The sequence below is a fragment of the Merops nubicus genome, unplaced genomic scaffold, assembly GCF_000691845.1.
Source record: "Merops nubicus isolate BGI_N331 unplaced genomic scaffold, ASM69184v1 scaffold23562, whole genome shotgun sequence".
In the NCBI taxonomy this organism is placed as follows: domain Eukaryota; kingdom Metazoa; phylum Chordata; class Aves; order Coraciiformes; family Meropidae; genus Merops; species Merops nubicus.
Window position 1 is genome coordinate 157 of NW_008593150.1, and position 15,906 is coordinate 16,062.

Here is a 15,906-nt window from a genome sequence, read left to right on the forward strand (position 1 = left end):
AGGAATTCAAAAAACGTGTTGATGTGGCACTGGGGTCCTTGTTAACTGTCATGGTAGTGTTGGGTGATGGTTGTACTTGATGATCTTAGAGGTCTTTTTCAACCTTAATAATTCTGTGATTCACCTCCCACCCTCCTGAGGTCCTGGCCAAGTTCTGAGGCCTTGTGAAGTTACTCCTCTTAGACTTGGGATGCTGAGCAGGTGGTTAAGGCCTTTCAGGACAGAGTCCCTTAAAGCTTTGCTTTTAAGGTAAAAGCATGCATGGTGACCTAGGAGTTCGTCAGACAAATATTAGATTTATTACTATAAAGCTTTGTGGATTTGCTTCTGATTGCTACTCTGTGTTTTTCAGATGTTGGTGGTGCAGCAGATAAGATTAATTTAATACCTCAAGACTTTTTTGCGGAACTGGTAGGTAGGGCAATAAGTGGGATGTGGAAGGGCTCTGGATTCTGGGAGACCTTTTTGTTTAAGCTCTTCTGGGTTTTGTCTGTAGAAAAGGGAATCATGTATATTGTAGCTGATAGACATATGACTCATAAAAAGGACCAGCTCTGCTAAGAGCAATGGGATTGCTTTAAATTTATGTTTTTATCACAAAATGTTTTTTAAAGGTTTTTTTTTCCCCCCTTCCTGTAAATGAGTTACCAAGCTACGTGTCTGTTTACTGTAGTGTGGACTTGAACAGGATGACTTTTACATTCATATGAAAATGGTGCGTTAAGTAGGAATAGGTACTGAGGTAGTGACTGAGTTTATTTACTTTCCTTGGATCTGATGTAATTTTAAGATCAGTCATCCTCCTGTTGCCCATCTTTGCATTAACCCTTTCTTTTATTTTGTAATCTCCATGTATTTAAACTAGTTTTGTCATGTATATTAAAATACACATTTAGAATGCTTTCAAACTTACTTTCTTTACAGTGTGAACAAATAATTCAACATCTGAACCATAAGATCCTGGGTGTAGATACAGCTGAACTGTGTCAGGTAGGTTTGGATACTAGCACTTATAAGCAAGTATATTAGCTGTATATGCTGTAAAGGATAGATTCCCCAAGTCTTTTTTTTTTGTGCGTGTCTGTATAAATATCCACAAAGATGTTTTTATTAATGCATAATATGTTATTATTTGTAATTGGCTGAACATTCTTTTTCTAGAGAATTCAAACATCTGGGATTGAGATTAATGTTGGTGACCTGGCAAAAATAACTAATATTGTCTCCTTTCTATTTAGGTAAGCACAGAATAATTTACTTTGCCTCCTGTCTTTTTTTTTTCTCCTCCATCCCAATCTAATAGTGGTATTAAAAGATGACATTAAATATGGGTTATAAAATGAATGGATATAGAAAAAGAGCAAAAGTTTGTAACAGAACAAAGAGAACAACCTCTGGGCTTATTTTATATCCTTTAAAAATATGTAGTACTTAATATATGCTATCTCACCTTTTGGAAGAAAACTAAAGAGAGGAAGTGGTTTTAAGAGCCTGTCTGTAAGCTTTAGAACTACTGGCAAAATGGAAGAGGAAGTTAAGCTCAGTTGTAAAGCAAAGACAGCTAGGTCTTTGCCTGGAGGAAGTGTTTCTTAAGAGTTCAGAAACCATCAGCTGGGCCTGTTTGAAGGGCGTATGGTTTTATAACGTGGAACTGTCACGATAAAGGTAAAGTGTTTAGGTAGTATTTTCAGCTATTTTGCTGTAAGTTTCTTCTGTCTTCAGAGGATAAAATTTTCAAGATCTTGCTTGCTTAATAAAACTAGTATCTGAACTTTTTATGTAATATTAACATGACTGAAAAAGAAAACACCAGTAGAAATTTAACTTACTACTTTTTAATCTACAAAATAGAAGGCCTTAAGTTATATTAAACCACACAACTTGGATGGCCAACTCTTTTTCTCTTTTATTAATACCTCTTTAAGAGGAGTGAATCTGCATGAACAAACCTAGGCTGCAAACTTTTTTTAACCTGTTTTTGTAGAGAAAGTTGAGTGGCAGTGTTCCTCTAAACTCACTGACTTTTCAGTTGTGGGTTTATTGCATGTTTTGAATTGTGTTAGTACCAATTATACCATTACCTGCTTGCCTTTTGGTTATACTTAAATTACCTCACCTAAATGTTTGTTTAAACTGCAGTGTTTCTGAAGTAATAATATTGTGTAGCTGCTTTATGCATACATCTTTCTTTACATACTGGATTACACCTTTTTTTTTCAGTTGCAACAGCATTTGGAGGCTGTGATTTTTTTGTTTGGTTGGTTGTTTTGATGTTGCATGTTATGCAAGCCCAGCAAAGCTTGGTCTTTTAATATTAAGACACATTAAAAGTCAAGTCATATTGGCTTTTGCATGTGAATACAAGAGATCAGGGAAATATTAATGGAAAAAATAAAACAAAACCACAGGCTGCCTAATTATTGTAGAGTATATAGACACGTAAAGCAGAATTTAAAAAACGCCCTTCTGGAGTGAAGTAAGAAATTTTACTAAATTTGTGGAGAATGACATTGACAGAGTTTTCCTTGGCTCTATCCATAGCACAGCAGCCAGGAACAATCTCTCTGCAGAAGAGCTCGTCACCACCTTGGGCAGTGCAGCGAGCGCGCTGCCAAAGCACGCCGTTCAGGTTATTCGGCACGTGTGGAGCCAGCAGGGGAAGTCCATTAGTGTGCCAGAAGATGCAAGAAATATGGCCACAGTGGGGCAGGTAACTAAGTGACAAAGTGTAGCTGAGCTAACTGTTAACTTCTCAGAAATGTCAGTGCTTCTTGGCTGTCCAGACCTTTCCCATGTGTGTATGTTGCCAAATATCTTCCCAGATAAAGAAACATATAAAATAAAGTTTATCTAAATGCTGAAAGGTTTTCTGATATTATTGTTGGGATTATAAAGTCACATTTCATGCCTTTTTAAAAATCAGTGCTTCATAGCACTATTAGGAATGGTGAGTGGCAGTCAGTGGGGGAGACAATTATAATAGCTGTTTCCATAAATCCATTTTAAATGTAATTTAAATTGTTCTTTTGAGTTGATAATACCAGCATTTAGTTGGTTTATACTTTGTCTCCTTCAAGTTTAAACTTCTTTTAAACTTAAAAACTTTTAAACTTTTTAAAAAACCTTTTAAGCATCTTTTAAACTTCTACTTTCTGTCAATTTATGGCATTCCTTTTTTTTTTTATTCCTTTTTGAAATAAATAACACGCTGTGTATTTGCATTTTGAGATCTCTTTTTCTAACAAGTTTAAAAGAATATGGAATTCAGATTAAAGAATCTTCTAGGCTTGATAGTAAGCTTCTAAAGGCTCTCTTCACTCCTTATTTAAAAGTTCTGCCTATCATAAGGGCATAAAAATCATAAAAATTATCTCACCTGTTTGAAATGTATATATGATGTACTTTATCTAAAATATAGTTATGAAATGCCTTAATTTTCTGTATTATTGCTATTATAAAATCTTTGTGGACTTTCTGAGGTTTCTGTCATCTTTCCACTTCATTTAGAAGCCTCTTAAGAAATAAAAAGTACATGACAAAAGCATGAATAATATACAAGCCCAGTGAACTCTGTAGCTCAAGCTCCTCCTACCAGAACTTTAAATAGACTGTATTTGACTATTGACAGTACTTAAATAAGGAAAACATTAACTGAAAAAATATTCAATTGCTTTGTTTTTTCTCTATTAAAAGGAAAGACAAATTATTTTGTATCCAGGATAGTATCTGAACGTGTATGTTTGTATGCATTTGCATATGAGCTCTGGATGTCCTATACTGTCTGCAAAACAGCCAACTAAGAGAATGACAGTGGTAGGCTTCATCTTTCTCTGACACTATTTCCCATTTTTTTCTTTATTGTAGTTTGTAGATATTAAATGGAAGCTGGGAGTTGCCATGAGCTCTGACACCTGCAGGTCTCTCAAGTATCCTTATGTTACAGTGACACTAAAAGTGGCAGATGCTTCAGGACAAATAACGGACAGATCTTTTGAGATGACAATCCCACAGTTCAAGGTTTGTAATCACTCTTACTTGACAGAGTCTCTTAAAAACCACAGTGACACGGTTGTGAGGGAGCAACCCTGTGCCTTGATGCATACATTGGTGTTTAAAACACTGGAGCTAAATGCATACTTTATAGCATTGAGTTCTACATCCTTTATCTGAAAATATTAATTTAGCAATCTAACTGATCTGTTCTCTTACAAATAAGCTAACAGCTGAAGATCTAAAGACTTTCAGATCTTTCTTGTCAGCTGTCACTTTGCCTTATCAAAATTAGATGGAATATTCTAAATCAATGCAACTGTAGCCAAGCCTAAAAATCTAAAACTTGGGTTTAAATCTAAATCTTGTAATTGCTGTTTAAAGGTTGATTACATTACTTAGAATGTCATACAAGCTTACAAATAAATCCTTGGATTTGGACTGGCATGAATTTGAGAAGAATATTCTGGATCCTTAGGTGTTATGAAATATTATATTCATTCTAGTCAAAACCTATTTAATAATTTGCTGCCTAACTAGTGTAAGGCATGGATGCTATACTTGAGAAGCCTGGATTAGTTCAGCTGGGGATAGAAACATTGGCGTGAGAAGTTTTTTTGTTGTTTTCTTTTGTTGTGGTGAGAGAGCTACTTTGTATTTTTCTTCCAGTGTTTTCTCTTAATGGGCAAACCCATGCAAATAAGGCATCACCTTGGTAGATTTAATAGCGAATGTGCCCAAATGCCAATTGGACCACGAAAAGCAAAGCAGGAACTTTCAGTTCAAGCTGCAAGTTGTAACTGGAGGAAGGGGGGAATGTGAGAAACATGGGTTGTGATGTTTGTCCAACATGCTGGTTTGAACTATGGTTTGAGCTTTTCTTCAAGCAACTGAAATTTATCTGGACTCTTTCCTTTTAGAACTTCTTCAAACAGTTCAAGGAAATGGCGGCTGTTCTCGAGACAGTGTGAAGAGAACTCTCACTTACACTGAAGTTTTGGACAGACTTAGGTCAAGTAAACTTTCCATTCTGCCCAGGGAATAAAGTGCCATTTTTCAGCAAGGTATGTGGCCTTGTCTTTTCAACAGGTATTTGTCAGCATCAGCCTTGCATTGCTGTGAAGATCTCTTTGCTTTTGAATACTTGAAGTCAACTGCAGAGTTTATAAAAATGTGTACAGCTTTGTTCATCCTGGTAGACAAAAGATCAGGATGTGTACAGATGAGCATCACTGCAGACTTTATAATATTTTCTAATGTCCAAGAGTAAAAAAACTAAATATAAGAAACTGCCTTTAACTCTGGAGTGCAGAAAGACACTGGAAAATGTTGACTGGGAAGACACTGAGAGAAGTGTAAAGCCATGGGGTTAATGCTCATCTGTGAAACTGAGGTGCACTTGGTCTCGACAGAAATAAGTATAAGGAGTACATGAAGTTACACATAACAAGCATATGGTTATTGTTGAAGAATATCAATGTCAAGTAGTGGCAGGTATTTGCAGACCTGACTTCCAGTCTTCTGTTAATAACTGGAGAATGTACTTGTTCAAACAGCTTACTTCATATACTTATTTCCCACCACCTAGACTTATAAAAACTGCATTAATGCATTAAGCTCTTCTGGAGGCCCAAAATTTATGTTCTGAAATGAATCCCAGAGGCTAATTTTGAATACAGGTAGAAAGGTGAATTTAATTCAAAAGCATTTTAATCTATTTTTGCCTTTGCATTTAATCCAAATCTAATTTGTGGCACTCTGCTTGATGTTTTGATCAACACTCTGCTTCCTAATTAAATTGGAATATTGACGTAGTTGTCTCGCTCTGAGCTCTGAACTAGAAAAGTCAAGAGGAAACTTGAAAGTTCAGGCTGGAGTGTTGGCCAAGCACATCAGAGAAAGCACCACACTAAAAGTTGGGGAGGGTTCTTTGCTTGTTGTTTTGTGCAGCAGGGTTCCACTGATCTGTGTTGCACACACTCGCTCTTGGTGTCCTAACCATCAAAATTTTGACTTTGATTCTGAGGAATGGGCTGTTTCCAAAGGGGGCGTGATAAATCCAGGGTGCTCGCAGGCTCTCATTTTGTTGGTTTTTTTTTGTTTGTTTGTTTGTTTGTTTTGTTTTTGTTGTTTTGTGTGTGTGTGTTTTTGTTTGTTTGGTTGTTTGCTTTTTTTTTTTCATTACCCATAAACAAAACAAACTGCAAATATAGTAGGATGTAATAAAACCAATATTGCTGCATTTCAAGGTGTGCTGGTGGTGTAGTAGAGCAAGTAAGTGCCAGGAGAGACAATTCATACTGATAAGCAGACTGAACTTTATGCTGCAACTTCAGAATGACAGAAACTGAGAACCAGTTTTGCTGGGACAGATCCTCAAGTGATTTCAGGTCATTTTAAATGAGAACATTTACCGTTTCTAACACACTTTCATTTTTTTATTAACTTGTTTAGAAGCTGGCTGAAAGTCATGGCTAGAAGCTGTGCCTAAAGGGCAGCACGTTGTGTGTGCTGCACACTGCAGTCCTTTCAGTAGAGAGAGAGACACCCCTGCTATCTGGGCATTATGCATGGGTCATTAAAACAGTACTGGAGTTCCTTAGAAGCCCAAATAAGTGAAACAGTGTGGGGTTTTACAAAAGATAGTAAGTTTTGTGCTCTGGTCATTGATCTGGATGATACTTATTTTGTGTTGAAGTCTGGGGTGTTTGCTTTTTGGCTGGGGAGGAAAGATTGCTTTTTTCTCGGACCCTCTCCCAGGTTTGTGGAAAAGTGGTGTGATGAGATGATTCTGTTTTTTTTGTATTTAACTTGCAGAAGTTGGAGTGTAAGTTTGCTATTTAAAAAAAAAAAAAAAAAAACAAAAAAAAACCACAAAACAAACAAAAAAAACCCACCATTGTTATGTTTTGGCCTAGTGAATTAATTGGTTTACATCAATGCAAGAGTGCCAGAAAAAGAATACTTTTATTTTTCAGTAAATCTGGAGCCTTACAAATACTTCCCATTTGTTCTAATGCACTTAAGTTTTTCATACAGCTGGACGTATTTGTGCCTTCATTGGAATTGGATGGAAAGGAAGATTTAATTAAATCATGTCTTAACTTCTAGAAGCCACAATTTAGTAAATGCTGGAAGGTAATGAGGAAACTTACAGTTAGCATTTTCAATTGGTCCATGACCAAGAGGAGAAGGTTGGCAGCCTTTGTAAAGTCTTAACTTACATATTATCAAGTCAAATATTCTAGAAATATTAACTAATATTTTTTTACATGTCCCTGAACTCTAGCATGTTGTAATTGTCTGGAAGATGCCTGGACATGTGTGCTATTCCAGTTTACTGTCTGAAAATTTTCAGAGGTGTTTATGGACATCTAGGAGATATGATTAAAAGCTGGCTATGTACTCAGACCTCTGAGATTTGTCCTGATTGCTATCACTAGCAATTCCTATACTGAGTAATGGAAGAATTAAGTACTTGATGAAAAAAAAAAAAAATAATAAAAACCTAACAGTTTGCAGGGTAGCAATATGAACATGTTCAAACAAGCCATTGAATTGTTTGTCTCTGTGCAGAAAGCAGATCTTTTCCAAGAGAATCAGGAGTCCTTGTGTGTTCCTAATTCTATTCGTTGATTGATTTGAAATTGTATAATGTGAATATTTTTTTAAGTCTACAAACAGTCATTAAAAATACAGGTAATAACCATAAAGATAGTCTGTGTTTTGTTTTAGGCCTACTGGATGAAAGCCTGTCTCATAACTACTATAATGGGTAGAGTTCAGGACTAGACTATGACTAAATTTCTCTCCTTATTAAGTTAGGATGAAGTTCAGACATCTGCAGCCTCTGTGAGGGGTTACCAAGGAGCTATGGGGTAACTGCAGGCTGCAAGAAATATTTGTATCAATTACCTGCAGCTGAACAAAATGTTATATTGAATGGGGAAAAGATGGAGGATGTGAGATTAATGAATTTTTGCAGGAAATGGCATTGCAGTGGTTTTATTTCCTTAACTGTACTTAGGAGACAAGAAAACAATTTTTCTGTTCTACATTTGCCTGGAATGTGGAGCAAGAGGAAGGAAGAGCAGGGGGCAAAGGCTCTTACGTGGTAAACAAACTCAAGGAGAGGAGTAAGTGAGGAATCCCCTGCCAATGGCTGTCTTGTCATCTTTGTCACATGACTTTTTTTTTTCCTTCCATTCTTTCAAACACCAGCTCACTTGCAGAAAGCTACTTTGTAGAAAAATGGAGCAAGACCCACCAAAAAGGTGCACAAGTGGCTGTAGTCATGTCTGTGCACTAGTGTTTTTTCTGTTTAGCTTTGGCACACTTTGGTCTCGTCATGACCAAAGTAAAAGCCTGTCTCTGTTCCTGCTTCCACAAAAGTGTACTGCCTTTCTTTAGCCACATTTTAAGGATACATAGCCTTGTTATTCACTGTGAGCCAACCCCCCTTTATTTTTTACCTTGCTGTTTTCAAGCCTTTGCCCTCTATTTGAACACCTGAAGATATGTTAGCTTGGACCAATTAAAAACGAAGGTAGAGAGATGATAAATTGAGGCAGAGGAAGAATGTTGTTTCTTCTTCCTGCTTGCCCTGTTCCCTATCATATTTGAGTGTTTTACTACCCTTTCATTATACCCACAATTAAAAAGGTAATTTCCACTCCTTTGCAGAGGCATGCAGAATTCTTCTGTTTAGCCCTTGCGGGTACTGGAATAAGACACAGAAGTGCCTAAGTCTTTTAATCAACCTGCAGCAAAAAATGCCCCATCTCTGATGAACCTTCCCAAAAGGAGTAGGGAATTTAAAATTCAGCAACCTCGATCCTGTTGAGCACCCTGTCATTGATCATGGTAGTGCTCGTTTCCCAGACAGATTTATAGTGAAATGTTTCATGTCTGTGGTTTGGGCTGCTAGTTTACTGGGGATTCACTGGGTTAGGAAGTCAGATCTGTGCAGGTCAGTGCATGACATAATGAGTACCTTGACCCGCACTGAGCTTCTGTGGTGTGCCGCTGCAGTCATCCCTTCCCAAAGCCTGGTTGCCTCATAGACAACTGGATCTGCTCATCACTGTGCAGTCGTGGTCAAACATTTCCTTTACTTTTGCTCCTGCCATACAGCATTGTCCATACGTGCTCATCCAGTTTCTGCTTTTGGTGCTTGAGTGCACAAGGAGCCACTTGTGTTAGAAGAATGATGCTCAGTCAGCACTCCTCATCCTCAGTCTTAGATGCTTTGAAAGATTTCCTGACTCTCTCTTTTTTTTTAAATTTTTTTCTGAGGGAAGGTGGAGAAATGACCTGCCATTTGAACTGGGTTATTGGGATATATCTATGCATTATTTATGACTATGTCATTGAGAAAGTAAGAAATCTGAGATTGCTCATGAGTGAAGGCTAGTTTTAGTGTTTCTGGGTTTCCTATTCCCTGCACTGCATTTTTGTTCTTTTGGCTGATTATGCTTTAGCTGCCCTAACCTGAGAACCATTTCTTTTCAGTATGTGTAGGTGCCGTAGTCTCCAAATACTGTTAGCATTTACATTGCAAATATTGTTATATTAATAAACTGGAAATTTCAGTGTCAGTTTTGTACTTCACGTAGTGAGATTTGGATAATACGCATACTAAAAAAGAAGGAAAAATCTATTATAAACTTCTTTACTGCATAGTATTTTAAAATGAATTTGTCATAGCATTGGTCACCAGGTGGCACTCCTACATCTAGACTTGATGCACACTAATTCTTGGAGAGCATGTCTGACACTGGGATAAGGACTGCTGGTTTTCTTCCCTGTGTAGCCTCTGTCTGGAGCTGTACACATTCATGTCACCGTAACTTCCATCCTACTCCTTACATTGCAGGGAAATACTCTGACTTCTGAGGGAGTCGTTAAAAAGATGAGTGTAAAGATTTCCAGTGACATAAACAACATTCAGCATGTTAATGATAATAGAATATATACCATATGTTGCATATTTGCAGTAGCTTAAAACAGTAATTTAATTATCCTGACATTTCTGAATGGCTACTTGTTCTTTAATTAATATCATTTTACCTTTCTATCAGGGCCTAGTCTCATTTTACTGGTGTTTTTTTTTCCTGTTTAGACATCTCTCCAATAGATTTTTCTAGATATGTCTCTTGTTCATAGAATGAGCATTTGCATTTTTTACCCAAGGCTTTAATGCAGTTTAACCACTTTAAAATCCTTCTTCCATATCTTGTTATGCAGCCTAGTTTCCACTGTCTTTATGCCACACTTAGGAATGCATTTCTCAGCCACCAAAAGTTGTTTAATTCCCCTGTGAATTACCTCTGGATCTGGAAAATAATGTTCCAATATTCTTGGTACTATTGAAGCCACAAAGAATTCTTCTGTTGCCCATGAATGTCATCGCTGCTGTGTCTTAGGTAGTTCGCAGCTGTTTTTCAAGAAATACTCCCGAGAGCTTCACCAAATTAAAGCTTCCTTCCCAGTGATGCTTCTGAACTGGCAAGTACTGGAAGCTGCAACCATGAGAGGGCTCAAACTAATGTGTACATTGCAAACGAGCAGAGGAGTATCAGTACCTGTGCTGTGCTGCTTCTCACAGGTGGGAATGCGAGCAGATGAGATGCTCAGCAGTCACCACAGTCAACAGATGCCCATTTACCTCGGAGAGAGTCAAGGACAATGAGAAAGAAGATTAAGGGCTTCCCATCTGTTGGGTTTTTTTGGCAGTAATGCTGGCACTGTTCTTGGCATTGTATTAGGACTATAGGGCCTGTTGTTTATGGTAAGCTGTACCTTCCCTTAACAGACGTACAGTACTGAGGTGTGAAGTCACAATAACATTTTAATAGTGATATGCTGTTGAAGTCTTCATGGTATTTGCATTTTCCTCTTGAACAGATACAGTTTGTGACATTTGAGACTCTCTTGCCTTCTGAAGCATCTCTCTTCCGTAGTATTTCTGCACTCTGCTACACATCTGCTACCCTTTCTCACCTTTGTAATAACATTTTTTGAATAATATAAAGATTTTCCTTTTAGCTTTGACAAGACATTCTGTCTTAGTTTCCAGTGCTGGAGAGTTGGAAGGAACCAGGATCCCTTCTAAATCACAAAATGAGGTAGAGGTAGTGGGTGGTGTTAGGGAGAGAAGTAGACTCCAGCAGCTGCTGTTCTCTCTTCCGCATTTTTTTCCTCTTCTTTGTATGTTACTGCAGTGGTCAGGGAATAGTAGGAAGTAAATATCTCCTTTATAAAGAAGCAGAAATAATTGGGAATGTGGAAGTTCTTCTTGCAGAAGTTGCTCTATTTCCTGCAATAACCAACTTTGCAACTGGCCTGAGCTGCTAACAGCCACCAAACTCTGTATTACCTCAACAGCAGGGATTTTAGTAAACTGATCTAAAACCCTTTGAGGGGGGGGAGAAACCTTAAAAAATACCCAACAAACAACAACAACAAAATTGCAAATGTTCCCACCTGGAAAGGTGCTGTGTTTGCACGTAAGTACACAAGACTTGAGATTAAAACTTCTCTGGATTGAAGGTCTCCTGTGCCAGAAAGGTTCATGGTATGACTGTTACAAGGAAAAAATGATAAAAAAGATAATCTTTTCAAAATCAAATGCTTCTTGGGAGACAAGTGAATAATTTGATCTATTGCCTCTCCTAATTAATGCTACATCAAATTGAGTAACGATACACTGAACACAGACATAAAATGTGGTGGGTCACCTTAAGTTCTAGAGACAACTATGAAATTTCTAGCTAGCGATTACTCTCTTATGAACTTTGTTCATTCCAGTTCCCCTAAATCTCTTTTGGAGTGGTTCTTATTGGCAGAACAAATTACAATCTGTCATTACAATCAGAAAAGATTAGTGCCATCTGAGAAGAAAACAACCAAGCCACCCAACCCCCTATCAGATTAATTTTTCATAATTTTTATTGTGTACATATTTCAGCGAGTGTCTTCTGCTATTGACATGTCTCTACAAGACCAATATGTCTTACTCAAACCTTTGGCATTACACTTTATAATAACCTCGATATATCCTACAAATACACAATTTTCATTATTTCTAGCCATGTTTTTACATTCTTAATAGAGGAGGCACCAGAATTTATCTAGCAACCAAATATGAAAGCCTTGGTAATATGCCCAGTCTACTGAACTTTCTTTTTAATACTTCAATTATATTTCTAACAGCTAATTCATTAGAGTCTTCAAACAAGACTGGGTGGTTTAAATTAATAAAATGTTTTCTAAAGTAAAAATGCCTATATCTCAGATCTTACTAAAAGGTGATTTGAGAGTAAAATAACATTTGACTACATAAAGATAACACAAATACAGTAGTGGACCTTGAAATTCCAGAGAGTTAAGTGGCAGTGTTCTTGGAAAAGCAATAGGATGAGAAGCAGTTCCAGCTACAGGGCACATTACTGAAATACTCTAGTCCAAGGTGATTGAAGTTGTGCATAAATTTTGGGATTGTAAAGTCAAGCCTACAGCTTCTCTAATATATTTTTTTCTGCAATTAAAATTGTGGCCTGAAAGCTTAAGGGGATGGATAATTACTTGCAATTAACAGTCTGATCATGTGAGATGCTGAGGTCTCTCTGCTTCTTAAGAAATGACTGAGAACTGTGGTTGGTTACCATTTTCCAGGTTGAAACCCTTTAACACTGAACATGAACTGATGATCCAGACAGGACACGTGAAATGGCTGCTGTGGTGCCATGTGCCAGCAGTATATGGTATCAAGGTATTGCCTCAATGAACAAAACACACTTCCCTTAGGAAACAGAAAGAAAATATAGTTACCCATTTTATTTGGAAAAATAATCTTTACATGTAGTTCTCCATTGGGGAGCATACGGAATCGAAAGTGTTCAGAGGCATTTCCTTACATTTAGTTAACTGTGTCCATCCTTGGCCACTTCAGTCGTATTTTTCGTTGTTTTGAAAGATTTTGCATTTAATGTCTGTTTAGTCACCAGAAAGCAATGGCAGGTTATTGACAATTCAGAAAAGTCAGACTATGTGGTTGGTTTTCTTTGACCAACTGAGCGCGTACTTGCAGCACATGGTGTGGCAATTACTGAGCACTGCACTCTATGTACTCTTGATCTTCCGATGTAGTTCTTTGAATTTTACAGTTTGTTTCAAGAAGCTGGGCCAATCATAATAATAATAAAAAAAAAATTAAAAACAATAATCATGGCCTCTTGTCAGGTGTTTTGTCTGTCATGTCTCCGCATGAGTGCTGTGTTTACTCTCCTTTCTGTTTGGGATGACCTGGAGAGAAACTGCTCTTTCATCAAGAGCAGACGTGTTTTCAAAGTGCTGTGGATAAGGGCTGCGGAAAGTTGCTTTCTTTTCTATCCCAAAGTTTCTGATTCCCCTTAACTGAGCTATAAGGATGATATAGTTTAGGCTGATTCCTGCCTCTGTTGTGCAAAGAGTTAGAGGATGATGCTTTTGTTACCGTCAAGAGTTCTGAACATTAGGGGAGAAATTACATGAGGAGCATATCAGAGGTCATGGGCAAAGTAATACTGTACTCAATATCAGAGAAATCAGGCAGTTTCAACTTAAACATGCACAAAATATTCCAAGTGAGAAGAAATGAGCAAAGGGGATCGACTTCAAGGAGAAAAGTTACATAACTAAAGGACTGAGTTTCTAATGAAACACTATTAATGAGATAGGGAGATAAAAAGTGGTAGGCAGATTAAAGGATAAGAAAGAAATGATGAAGTAAATAGATAAAGGCAATGGACAGCTAAGAGGGATTACTATGAAGAATCGATTCAGAGAGACATAAAAAGCTGAAGTGAGAAGAAATCATGAAAACTTTGGATTAACATCTAAAAATCTGATTTTGAAGCTAATTAAAATATTAGTGGTAAGGTTTAGATAGATTAATTGCATCCTAAAAGGGATTTGTATAAAGAAATCAATAGCAAAAATAGATTAGGTCAAAATAACAAATTCTCATATCATAGGAAACAAATCACCTAACTGAAGGAGAAACCAAACAGCTTTATGTAACTGACTCAATTTAAGAATTTCAGATGTATTTTCCACATTTTGTTCTACTTCGTAAAATAATTCGTAAAAATTGAAATGTGTCCTTAGCAACTGAAGGCAGAGCTCTGTAGCACCTTCAGGTGAAGGATTCTTGTTCCATTTGAACAATGTGAGAACATGAAGGGATCTGTGATTACTTAAGAGAATTTCAGCTTCTTTTAGGTGGGTTTTCAAAAATGTATTCACAGGACTGTTTTCATGTTTCGTGGTTATTATTAATTATTTGTATCACCACGGCACCTAAAAGATCATTGGCTGCAAACCTGGTTTTGGTAGGTCATATACAGACGTACTACAAAGTGATGAAACAGTCTCAGAGATGGTGTTTGAACAGCTGCAGCTGTTCAGCCTGTCGCAGCTTCCCCCTTCGGCTGCTTTGTTAGAGCCATATCATGATTATCCCACCTAAAATCCTCGCAGCAGACTGTATGAGGGGGTTTTGCTGCTGCATTAGTGCAAGCCCAGTGTTCAGTTCATTTCCCTGGTCATTCAAATCAGTCTTCACGCTCAAGTGACCGAGTTGCAGCTTCACGCTCTGGATGAATCCTCTAACCAACCGCTCCCCAAGGAGCGCGCAGCCTGGCTGCCCTCCGCACCCCCCAGCAGCCATTCCCGCCCCCTGCGTGCCAACAGCCGCGCCTGTCAGCGCTGCCACTGACATTGGAGGCGGCTCAGGGAACCGAGCTGGCAGAGAAGGAGCAGTTCACCGCAGCGGCAGACCAGCGCCAGCGCTGCTGCCAGGAGCCAAACGGGTCTTCTCCCAGGTGTGCTCTCAGAGCACCCTGCGGCTCCCGAACCGTCATCCCGCAGTGCTGGAGAACATATCGAGTCACATTCTCAGCTAAAAGGTTAATGCTAACTGTGCAGACTGAGGGCAAGAAAATTTTTAGGGTTGTGATCGAAAAAAAATTGGCCATTACTATTGCAGCTAGCCCGGTTGTAAAACCTACTGTACAACCACACAATTCAGGTGTTACAGTGCATGAAAACCGTCAGCTTGGGAAAGCAATTCCCTTCTGGCTTTAGCTTGTGCCATGGTAGAAAATATTAAAGGTGCTGTCTAGCCTGAAAAAGACCCCTTGCATTAGCTGTCCTCTTCTAAGAATAGCTCATTTTAGGATGCTGTGGGAGGAGGTGTATTTGAGGTCTTTCCAAGTAATAACCGTAAAGCTTCAAATTACAACTGATAAACCAAAATGCATAAACCAGATGATTAAGCTGGGACAAAAGAAGAACAAAACACTTTCCTCAGGAAATGAGTGCAGTTGCTTGTAACGCTAATAAATATTGATAACATGACAGTTTCGGTGTCGGTACGGACTGTCGTGGGATGCGACCTGCTGTGCTACATGACCCCTCTCTCCCCAAATAATTTAGCACGCGGCCTGAAATGACAGAGTAGCTTTTCGGCTCAGGTTACAGATGTGGTTTTGGTGGGGTTTTTTTGTGGGTTGTTTTTTTTTTTTTTTTTTTTTCTGGAAAGGGTTAAAACAGTTGCGATAGTGGCGAGTAACTGGGAATTACCGGCGCTGCTGCTGCAGATGTGAACACAAGGACAGTCACTAAACCTCACAATGACAAAATGGATACGGATGCTGTCTGACGGGAAAAGCTTCGTCCAGCTACTTTCTCAGGTGAAGGAGACTCGTTACCAAGATTTACAGTAGGTGGCGGATTTTTCGTGGACAAAGGGATGTTATCGCGATAGCGAGGAAAAAGCCCCACAACTAAAAGCTCCAGCAGCAAAAAGAAAGCTAGAAGAAAATATTTTACCATCAGTCTTAAATGAACTCTGAGTTGCCAGCGACTCGGCGT

At 38.2% G+C, this 15,906-nt stretch overlaps 1 protein-coding gene across 1 annotated transcript; it reads left to right on the forward strand.

Annotated features, from left to right (window-relative positions):
* Window positions 1-352: 352 nt before the first annotated feature.
* COMMD6 (COMM domain containing 6) lies at window positions 353-4,961 on the forward strand (the record flags this gene model as incomplete). Its single annotated transcript, XM_008935383.1, has 6 exons — window positions 353-411; window positions 925-990; window positions 1,162-1,238; window positions 2,542-2,710; window positions 3,865-4,017; window positions 4,911-4,961. Coding segments are annotated over 6 exons (575 nt in total), but the record flags the coding sequence as incomplete, so codon positions are not given.
* Between the last annotated feature and the right edge of the window lie 10,945 nt (window positions 4,962-15,906).